General features: G+C 32.3%; 1 protein-coding gene and 1 long non-coding RNA gene across 2 annotated transcripts in view; one reads left to right on the forward strand and one right to left on the reverse strand.

Annotated features, from left to right (window-relative positions):
• The window catches only part of LOC117108943, a 12,058-nt gene extending 11,625 nt beyond the window's left edge, over positions 1-433 (forward strand). The window contains exon 3 of the mRNA XM_033251131.1: positions 354-433. Coding sequence (XP_033107022.1) covers positions 354-416 — 63 coding nt within the window. The 3' untranslated portion in view covers positions 417-433. The remainder of the gene's footprint in view (positions 1-353) is intronic.
• The window catches only part of LOC117108944, a 73,459-nt gene that overhangs the window by 36,780 nt on the left and 24,369 nt on the right, over positions 1-12,310 (reverse strand). The window lies entirely within an intron of this gene.

Raw genomic sequence — 12,310 nt, forward strand, 5'->3', positions numbered from 1 at the left:
ACTGTAAATCAATAGAAAGAGAAATACAGTAATTATATACAGTAGTTTTGTCACTGTGGTTGGATGCATTCAAATTCCATGAATATAGCAGAGACGTAGGTTTCAGGCTGGGGGAAGGAATGAAGGGGATGCGAAAAATGAGCATGTAAAACTAAACTCCAGAATGTGGAACTAAATCCCTATTCTAATAAAAATTAATTGTCATTTTTAGTAATTTAACCTACTTAACGGAAGTAATCCGTCGGCACCACTTACCATGGATTCTTCACAATAAAAAAAAAAACAAAAAAACAAATGCTAACGTCATAGATTTTAATTAAAGGCTAATACTAAGTGTATTTTATTCTGTTCAGGCCCACGACCAGAATTTCCTAAGAGGGTTGCCAATGGGAGTTCAAGGTCCAGGAAGCACCTGACACCATGGTGGGTTCAGGTAAGAGCTCATGGGTGGGGGTTTGCATCAGTGGCAGCACCAGCAGGGAAGCTTAAGCCCCCCCCCCACCTGACAGGTCAAGTCCCCCATCGGACAAAGCTCATTGGGCATTCAGACCATAAAAATAGGCCCACACCAAGAGAGCATATATGTCTGTCACAGTCTGAGAGTGCCATTTCTTTTAATTTTTGACCTGACACCTTCGCCATTGCATCAGGTGACAGGGTCCACCAGGCCTGTCTGACACGGAGGCGCCACCACTGGGTATTCACGTAAGGGAAGGGGTATTTTGCAAACCATGCAACGCCTCCCCAACCCTGCCAACTCATTACAGGCTTAGTTTTTAATATACAGTAGATTTATCAGTGTTGATAATACTCAATATTATTATTATTCAATATTTTAGTTGTTTGATTTTTTTTTTTTTCTTAGATTTTTGTAGTTATCAAATTCCAATTAAAATATTTTTTTTACTACTGTCCTCACTAATCTCCAGACATTTAAAGAAAAAAAATCCTTAAAAATTTAATTTAAAAAAAACTGAATCGCTTTAATGCAACACCACTATTTCGTTTGCTACTGTTCCTCTTCTGTTGAAGGGGTTTACAAAATGAAAGCAAATAAAAGCAAGATTCTGATCTTCACAAAATAATAAATAAATAAGTATGGTTGATAAAGCACTTGATTCCAATTGAAATGATCTTGAACAAACATGAACAAGAAATATGACACGATAACTTCTTCAGGATATCCTGTCCATCTACAAATTTCTTTTACAACAAAAACAGACCAGTTTATAAAACTGCCAAATGAATAACTAACAAGTTTTAAACATACAGTTACACAAACAAAACAAACACAGTCAACTTCATACTACTATATATAATGCACGTCTGAATTAGCGTTTGCAAATCCTGTGGCAGTAATGTTTCTTTAGGGACATTTCGTCACATACTAATGATGAAGATGAAAATTATACATGGCTTAATCTTACATGACAAAATATTAATTATCAATGGTACTATTTAATTTTAGCAGCAATAAAAACCATAGTAATACACAGGTCTATATTTATAATAGACAAAAAATGTTATTGTTGATATTAATAAAAAATTATTATTATGTGTATCATCACATTGTAAATATCAGAACATCAATTAAATTACATCACAATTTAAATTGTACTATAAATATAAACCTCAAATATAAAATATGTTTTTCTAATATGTAGTAAATATTTTTGCCAAAAACATCCATGATGGAGAAGGAAAAACAAATAATATGTTATAGTTGAATGTAAACAATGTAGTAATGGGATGGCTTAATGCTTTAAATATACATAATTAGGAAGAAATATACATATCTTAATTTTGGAGATTTCAAGGCAGCAGCAAGCATAATAAAGATAAAGAATTTTTTTTCCCTGGAATTTCCCTTCTATTTTTACCGGTGCTAAACAAAAAAGTCTTGCCTGGTTTTTTTTTTTATTCTGCAATTTATAAATTCTATCATGGTCAAATACCAAAATGATTCCTTGGAGTATTATGTGCTACTAGTCTATAATAATTGTGTTAGTAACTACTTTGCCTACCAAGATACACTAATTAAAATATAATGAACAGAACTAATTGACTTAAACGTGCTTCGTTAACGAAGTATGTCATGATAACATGAAGAGAGATGATAAATATGTAAAAGGGGTCATCCTCAGATATGCGGAAAATTTCCAAGCTTTCCATTTCCATGTGCAGACAACATTCCCTGCACATAGAAAATGCAAAAGAAAATGGCTGCCCTGATCATTGTTAAGGCATGAATGGAAGATCAGTATAGTGCTAAAAACAGTAGTAACAATAAATTATGTGGATATGCCTTGCATCGCCATTGGTCAATTAAAGTGGGTTTTGATTGTCAAGACGAGGGTGTTGGCCCGAAGCAGGCCTAGAGTTATTGAGCCAAAGAAGGCCTAGAGTTATTGCAAACATTTCATCTATATTAAACTATGAATTGCATATTAATGATATGAATAAAATTATTAAACACAAAAACATTATTAAAACAAAGCTATCAGTATTATCATTCATTGTTTGCACCACTCCATTGTAACATATTTTTTGAGCATGAAATCTAGAATTCTTCATTTGAGGAGTCATTACAATGTCTAAATGTCAAGGAGTCTTTACAATGGCCTAAACCTTCTTTAACAAGTTAATAACAATTGTCTATTGATGAGCACCATTGCCATTTTATAAAGTCCTTTCAGGAAAATTTACATAATCATACATATCAATAAATAGCATCTCTATAAATATTACAATGTTACAAGATAATGGTAACAAAGGAAAAGAAAATAATTTATTCCAACATATAGAATAAAATATGACATATGACAATTTCATGTTTAAAAGGAACAATCTTTTTTGTATCAAAATACAGTAAGCACTGTATTTTACAATGACTGTGATAATGATAATGATGAATATGATGACGCTGAAAATGATGATCATAATTCATTTGATTTGATGATGATAATGACGATGTTGATGATGCAACATAAGCTGATGATTGAGGATGGAGATGCTGACTGAAGATGATGCTGACTGAAGATAATGCTTGATTATGATAATAGAGGATTATGATGAATGAAAATGGTGCTAATATATCGCAGGTAAGGCAAAAAAAAATACTTGTGTTGGCCATGTTTTCGGAAAATCAAAAAACATGGGTACAGTAGGTCAGTATGAAAAGTTTTTTTTTCCAATAATGTGTTTATGCCTAAAAAGAAGAAAATACACAAAAATCATTTTTAAATCTATATTGAAGAGCAACAGCGATTGCATAACATTGTCGCATCACCTACCGTCCAGCACGATGGGCCTATTCCAGCTTTTAGCTCATTAAAAAACTATTTTTCATTGTAGTAAAAGAAATAAAAAATAAAAACCAAACCTCAATTTCGTACATTTTGGGTCGGTTGGGCATGGCAAACACAATCATTTTTTTTTATTTGGCCTAATGAAAATTATGTCAATCTGGTATGACCACATAATCCTGTTCTTCTCAGTGTCAAAGTTTAGAGGCAGATTTTCAGAATTATTCTTAAAAATATGGCCACTATTTTCCCCCTTTCAATTCTGCTTTATATTAGTTTCCCACTTGTCTTTGTTTACTCGGTTAGAAGCCTAACTTTGATTTGCCGTAGAATTTGCTTGCTATTCTATTGATTTCTAGGCTCCTGCAAAATTTGTCAGCAATCCCTGTAATATAATTACTATGTCAACTTTATCAATTTCCATTAATTTACTGATGTTAACCAGCATTCATATTACACTGAATGAAGCATAAAATAACATGTGTGTACTGTACTTTAATATTCCAATAGTAAGCGTACCAGCAACTGGAAAACCAACACTTAAAATTAAAGATGTATTGTCCCTTGCTAATGTCAAAAAATATTTAAAAATAATTTTGAAATAAATTTGCTCATATTGCAATAGCATACAAATTATTAACTTGTGCATAAAAATGATTGAATTTAAAAAAAGTGTACCCTGATTTTTAAACCAAAAAAATATGATAAAAATAATAAATCACTTCTAGTGACTGGAAGTGTTTCTTTCATTTTTCGCTGTAAACTGATGGGTAGACATTTTTTATATACACTAATTTCTATGTTCAAGTTGTTAACTTTTATGTTACTTCAAAATGGGCAAGTTAATTTTTTTAAATATTTTAATGATTTTTTTTTGTTATTTAGCAAGGGACAAATATATCTTCAAAACAAAAGATGTTTATTAAACAAAATTTTATTGAATAGTTGTGATTTTAAGCATGTATTAATTCTCAACTCTTTGTTCTTTAGTCCTTATTTGCAGATGAAGAATAAACAATAGATAATTTTATTAAATTAACACTATATTTTTATATTGCTATTTAAAATTTACAACTTCTTTACTTTAGTCTTCGGTTGCAGATGAAGAATATCGTATATCGTCCATTTCTAAAAATCTCTCCAGGATTTCACTACATTATTTCGAGTCCTCATTGCAGATAAAGAATAAACAATAGATAATTTTATTAAATTAATACTATATTTTTATATTGCTATTTAAAATTTACAACTCCTGTCCTTTAGTATTCGGTTGCAGATGAGGAATAAACAATAAACCTATTTGTCCATTTCTAAAAATCTCTCCAGGATTTCGCTAAATTCAAAGAAATTATTTTGTTAAGCCTCATTTTTACATCATGCATCATTCTTCCCATAATGCTTTGCTCTTTCCACACCACCATGCATTATTATTTTGGCTATACCTCATTACTATTGAATTTTAAAAACAAATCCAACCTGGCAGAAAACTTCTACCTATTTTAACTGTATATATCACAATATCTGTTCTTCTTTTTAATATAATACTCATGTTAAAATTAGTTATATATAACATATAAAAAAAAATGTATATATTATCAAAATACCTTTTCTAAATTCAATCTTCAATTGGAATTTCCCTTAAAGCCATTACATATATATTATATTATTAGTTTCGTTACGATACTATCACCTTTAGTAGAACTCAAATGTAGACAAATTCTATTAATTTGGAATTTTTATTTAGTACCTTCTATTAATGTTTAGATTTATAAGGTTATGACATTTTTTATAAAATAAACTGAAATTTATTAGTTACTTCAAATTTATTAATTTATATTCATTTTATTACATTATAGAGGCACAAATAATATCAAGGCAATAGCTAAATAATGCTATTATATAATTTTTCATTACTAAATGCCTTATAAAATAATTAAAAATCTTGCTTTGTCTTTTTGATCTATATATAACTCGTACTTTAGTGAATTCTCTCTGGTTTATAGCCTTCACAAAACCCTTCAGGTAGTTATTTACTGTATAAGCTTTGCGTACTCTCTTGAGTGCTGTGTCATCCACTCACAATCTTCGTCGTTCACACCTTGTTTCTAAATTCTTGTCCTGTGCCATTTGTTTTACATACAAGTGTTGCACCTCATAAGGGCATTCACATTTACTTGGAGATATGAAGTAAGCAAAGATTAAAAAAGGAGGCATAAATTATAAAAACAAAAACATCAGAAAAAAGTAAAAAATAATACTATAATATTAAATAAATCTTGAAATTTATTAGTATTTCATTAATTTATCTTTCATTTAAGATTGTAGTCAGAATTTAATCCATTGATACTTTTTAGAAGATTGTGTTTTAAGTTAAAACTTTAAATGAAAAGGTTCTAGGTGTAAGGTTAGTTAATTTATATTTCTTGTAGGGACTTTCTCTGATATGGTATCTTGATGTGATAGGAGTCTTAATTTCTAGGGATTTCAACATAATGAAGCCTCATTTTGGCAAAACACTTTTAAAGTTTATCTGCAAGGCTTTGAAGCTTTTCTGCTAAGTCTATTCAATTAAATTTTAGGCCAACAAATACACATGATGGTTAACCAGAGCAGCTTAAGTAAATATTTTACTGTAACTTAATACAAATATTTGTGTGTTACTACATGCAACGAAATATGTAAAACTGAAATTACACATCCGTCCATCCGTCTGAATCAATTGCGTAAACAGTGGAAGCTCACGTGGCAAGTGCTTTGGGTCTCCAACTGATTGGTAGTATAAATCTAATGCTGGTCACATTACTGAAGTTCTTGGAGCACTGGCCTTCCCCATTAGAGAAGCTCAGACCCCCTCCCCATTTTCTTGGGAACACTACTTGAAAAAGCCCTTTTAGCCTGAGAGTGCCATTTTTGGGTATATATTAAAGGTGCTATTCTTACTTGCTCCAACCATAGTGAGTCTGAGGTGGGTGTGGACCCCTTTAGGGGTTTTGGACCTCTTTTCAGAAACCTTGCATTACCTACAGAGGGCCTTGGACTCCCTCATCGGGAAATCTATAGTGCTGCCACTGGTTCTTGGCAAGACACTACATTTTTGTCTTTCACAGGATGTGAAAAATGTTAGGATATGCAAATGGCCTGAATCTAGATACACAGCTAAGAATACCCTCTATCTTGGAGAATAATACACATCCAGTGGTACTAAGCAACATTCGATTTGGACGACGCGGCATTCTACGACGGGCAGTGAAGCATGAAACCATACTGCGCATGCGAATACAAGGGGAAGTCATTCGTTGTGTGGATTTGACAACAGGCTTTAAGCAATTTGGCGTTGTGCTGACTACGGCAACGTGAGTTTTATAAATACGCACTTGCTAGGGGCGCCTGCATAATTTATCACGCGATACAAGGGAGCGCGTCGTCCTGTAAATCGAAACAGCTTTGATGTTGAGACGGGAAGTGCATAGTACGACGTTCATGGTTGACCGAATTCCCCGTTGCAGCTTCCCGCATTGCCCATTACGAAAACTCGCTAATGTCTGAGGGAAGAGGGGACGGAGAAATCCAATCAAATAGTTCAAGACTGGATGGACCAAAATGAAAACACTTTTTTTTCTAATTCACTTGGCATCTTTCTAAACATGTCAAAATGGCCAAACAATGCCTACATTTTTTAAGCGCCATGGAGCTTATGCTTTTCTATGCTTCGCTTACCACTTGCTCTTGGACCCTTTTTCAACTAGGCAGCTTCATAGCATGATAGGACCCTTTGGGAAGTAGAAGGTGTAAGAATAAGTTAGTGTAAGCACTTTTAAGCTGCAAGAAAAAAACTTTATTAAAGTATAACTCATGACATTTAGCATTCAACCGCACTAACAGCTTTCTTGTTATTATGTATTTATTTATAGAAATAAATGTAGGTTAAGTTTGCATGGCCTATTTACAAGTATTTACACCAATGGGCTCGTGCACAGAATAACATCACTGCATAAGTTCAAGTTACGGTAACCATAAATATAGCCTGCATGGTGGGTGTAAATGATAATCCATGAGATTTGGCTGAAAGAGCATCTATTCTAGGCAATATTAAAACGATTTGTCTGCATCCCATGTACATGATTCTGAACTAGTAGTTACGTCTTGGTGAAGAATCAGCTTAGGGGAACAAAAAAACCTCTGACCACTTCTAATTAGGGAGGACAAGCTAAGTGATAAAAACTGTGGTAGCCACTGTGTGTGTGCTGAACCATAGAGACCTTATATAACCTTGGTCTCTAGTTAAATTTCATCTGTCTCTCAGCTGGCTGGCTATAATGCAAGTTTCAATAGTGCACCATCTTTTGGATTAGAAGCCATTCCTCTATGCTATATTTCACGTGTACTAATTTGGAAATCAGTACTTATAGAGTCTTCAGTATAAAGCATGGGCATAGGCTGGTGTGTGGACCCCATTCCAGCATATTTGTTCCACTAAATGAGTTAAAACACTAAAAATGACCATTAAGTTTTCATTGGAATAGGGATTTAGTTCCACATTTCCAATTTCCACACACCACACGTCATTTCGCACCCTCCCAGAAGACTAAAGCCATCCTACGCCCTGCACAAAGCTACAGTATATAAAGAATATATAATAATAGAGTAGAATACGGAAGGGATGCTAAAATGCTAATTTATGATGCATGTCCTAATTACATATCTTATCTGACAATAATGTACTCATCATCTTGTTCAGTTCAGCCAATCAAAAAAAATAACAGTTACGAATTGTCAGAAAGAAGAGCTCAATAAACATAGATACAATGTTTCCTGTAATTTATGACCAGCTATGAAACTAGATGAACCGATCTCTGCAGAAGCTTAGTCACGCTAACTCAGTCAGCTAACCCGGTGGTGAGCCGCTGTGTGTACTGAACCATAGAGATCTCTTGGTCCCCGGTTCATTCCTGCTCTCCTTGTGTTTGTGGCAGAGGGCTAAAATGCAAGTTTCATTGGTCTTGAGTGCAAAATGGCCCATGTGCATGTTAAAGAACGCAGTACGGTCTTTGGAAAAGAGTAGGGGACTGTCTTCCGGTGTACTGCTTAATTCACCACCAGAAAACCCCACTGAAGATAAGTCTTCGGACTTAGTGGGTTATTTTGAGTGTGTATCACACCAAAGAAATCCAATCCACCTACACTGGTATTAATTAAGAGAAACTCTGTAATGCTGTTTCTGGCTAATTTAAGCAACAATAATTTTTTAGATATTTTAAGTGGAGTAGAGCTGTATGGTCTTGGTGGCTAAAATGCTCCCCTTCCAATCCTAGGGTTCTGGGTTGAAGCCAAATACATCAGACTCGTGCCAGATTCAGAATACTTAGTAGGTCTGAATGATTATGGTTTTCGTTTTTAGACTGATTCTATAAATGTTAATTCTAGCACAAGTTTAGCATCAGTCTGAATATGTTTGTGTGTCACTTTTCCACGGGATGTTTTAGTAACAAACATTCAGTGATATCAAGTTTTGTGCAATTCATGATTTTAAAAAGAAACCCCAATACTTTTACATTATACTGTCAAATATTCAATTAAAATTTATTTAATAAAATCAAATAATTTATCAAATTACAATGAAACAAAGATGAAAATAATTAGGTTTTTATTGCTTTATAGACTTTTCTCTATAAAATCTCTTTCAAAAGTATAATTATCTGATGACTGGCAAAGATAATTCATTCTTCTAATTTTCCACTGAAAGTCAATAACTTAAATATATATTTTGTGTAGCCCTTTAAAAATATGATTACACAAATACATTTTTAAAATCTCTCCCAAGTAAAAGGATTACAAACTGTATATGGATCATAAAATCAATGAAAATCTATAAGAGTATTAATTTTGAATAATGCTAAGTTGTACGACGATGACGACAACGTACTCCAGAAATGTTACACAGCCGACTTGAAGCAATTGAGAATAGATAGGTGCTTAGAGACAGCACACTGTTAATAATTTACGATTAGGTATAGGTTAAAGGTTACAAGGAACATGCTTGCATATGTCTGTCTCTTATACACATCTAGATGTGTATAAGAGACAGGAACTTTGTTTGTATGTATCAGTATGTATTGATTTTTCTTATAATCATTAACATAACATTTAGTCAAAATTTATTTTCAGGATTTTAATAAAGTATGATTGCTTATTTATTTTGAGTTTATTTACTATTTACTTCAATATATGTTTCTGAAAATATTTAATTTTGTGTGGTCCAATTGTGTATCTATTGACTCTCTTCAACAAATTTTGTAAAAATTTCACAGTTTTCATCTTATTTCATTTTCATCTTTTTTTAAAATCTTTAACATTAAGTCAAAATTTATTTTCAGAATTTTAATAAGATATGTTTACTTACTTATTTTTAGTTTATTTAATATATTCTTCTGCAAATACTTACCTATTGTGTATGGTCCTATTTTTGTCTATTGACTCTCTTCAACATATTTTATGTCAAATTTTGCACTACTCATTTTTCATCATATTTAATTATAATATTTAAGTATGCATGTATAAAACATAGAAATTTGTTTTTTATCCCAAGACAGAAGACAATAGGGTTTCAGCTTAATCAAGGGGGCATTTGGATCATGATAATACTAAACATAATGTGAAAGAAGAGGACAATTAATGAACTTATTAAGCTAATAAAAGGCTCTGTCCTTTAGGCTAACACAATATACAATAATATGCACTATGTTAAAAACGGTAACTTTGTGATCTAGATTCAAGTTTAATTTCTGCTGGTTTCCAATTGTATACAATCTTTGGTTATATATTATTCTGCAAATGTTTGTTGCATGAATATGTTAATGTGTATTAATGTGTAAGTAAGAAGCATGAAACCAGTTTAATGTAATGTTGCTTACGTAATAACCGCAGACAGTGAGGTGATGGGTCCTTGGTGGTTAAAATAACATAATATTCATACTGTAAAATCAAGTAATTATGTATTAATCATTCATGTATTTATATACATACATAATCATGCATTGTATCTTTTTTGTTCTTTTTGACTGTTTTAACTTTTTATATTGCAATTGTTTTCGGTTAAATAAATGAAATGAAATTAATTTTTTCATACGTTCATTTATTAATGTATTCATATATTCTAGCAGTTTTATACCACAGACTATGTTAGACCAGTTGGCATTTCATGCAATAAAAATATTATGAGCCACTATGGATCACTCTCACCTATTATTACCATTCATAGTGGTATTTTATGCGTACATTAGCAAACATTATACATACATTATAATGCACATCAACATGTATATAAGAAAATGTAATACATTAGTATTTATTATTAATCAGGACATGTTAAATGTTGTATAGCTTGAATGCAGACAATATATTATTTATGTCGTTATGGCTTACAGTATGCATATATTTAATATTATTTTTTTGTTATACATTATTACATTTATTGCATAATATGCAATAAATGATATATAAAGAAATGTATAACTTAAATACAATGCTTTTAATATCATATCTGATATCTTATTCAAGAGTACAACACCATTCTTTGATGTTTTTTAACCTATTTTCATTAAGTAATATCTGGGAAGGGGAGATGAGGGAGGGGAGAGGCAAACGCTTAGTTTCACTAAGTGGGTTAAAATACTAAATTTGACAATTGAGTTTTCATTCGAATGAGGTTTAGTTCTGTATCCTCAATTTTCGCGCACCTCCCCCCACCCCCAGACCAAAACTAGCCCATGACCCTGATGTAGACTTAGGTAACATTTATATAGTTGTCTCAGTCAGTACCAAATGTAAACTTGGTGTTACATAAAACACATCCTAGCAGATGCATTTACATTACATTTAAGATTCATCAGAGTTTTCCCACTGCTTCCTATTTTCCCGCCCTCCTCCCCTTCCTCCAACTTCACTAACAATCTTAGTAATACAGACATATGGTATTACATTTATTGATAGATCTGTAAAATGCAAGTAACAAGATTGCTAATATTAGCCCAAAGCAATAAATATAACCTTTATCATGTTCAATACATGTAATTACATTTTGATTGTGCTCATTATCATATATTGAGATATGATTCAGCTTATTACATTATATTATAATTTAGCCCATGTGGGCTAGGTATATATACTCAATCTTGCAATAACTAATTACTTACAATTTCATTACGTTGATTTGACTATGGGAAGTGCTCACTGTTTTGATCCTCTCTCTTCCATACTCTTTATTTTTATTCACTTAATTGCTCTTTTTATATCAATGTATTTAAAATTAAGAGCTAAGCATAGAATGTTGAGTTTCCTTTCAAATAAATAATGACAATAAATAGTTTTATTTATTTTCTACATCTGTGTAAGAAAATTACAATATGATGATGATAATGATGATATAATTGAATTTGAAAGGCAAATGGGAAAAACCCATAAAACAGCAAACAGCCATATAATGCAAAACAATTTAAAATTAAAATTTAAACGAAACTGTAGAGAAAATCCGATCAGAATGACAAAATAAACTAAGCATCCACTGGAATGAATCCCAATATCTGCAGACGGATCAGTTTTGGCCTTCCAGGCCTCATCAGTGCAGCTAGGGTACAGACCCAAACGAAACGTTCGACCAGCTTAGGTAGGGCCCAAACTAGTCCCACGACCACTAATGATTACAGAACTAAACCAAGGCAATATATATACACAGCCCAGGTGTGAATGCAAATAGTGGAATACAAGCTATGCGGCTTGGTTCCAGTAGATACAGAGAATATTTTGTCATTCTTAACACATCCTACAAAATTCTTACGAGACAGCACTAGTCCGAGAATTTGTGAACAAGATCAGAGATCAAAAGATGCAATCTCTACCGTGCTTCATGGCGGCGCTGCTGGATCTCAAGAGATTCTTTAATATATAAATTTTAAAAGGCAAATGGGAAAAACCCATAAAACAGCAAACGGCCACATAATGCAAAACTA

Source organism: Anneissia japonica, unplaced genomic scaffold, assembly GCF_011630105.1.
Source record: "Anneissia japonica isolate Jap-2015-1 unplaced genomic scaffold, ASM1163010v1 scaffold987_len1640505_cov201, whole genome shotgun sequence".
Taxonomy (NCBI): Eukaryota; Metazoa; Echinodermata; class Crinoidea; order Comatulida; family Comatulidae; genus Anneissia; species Anneissia japonica.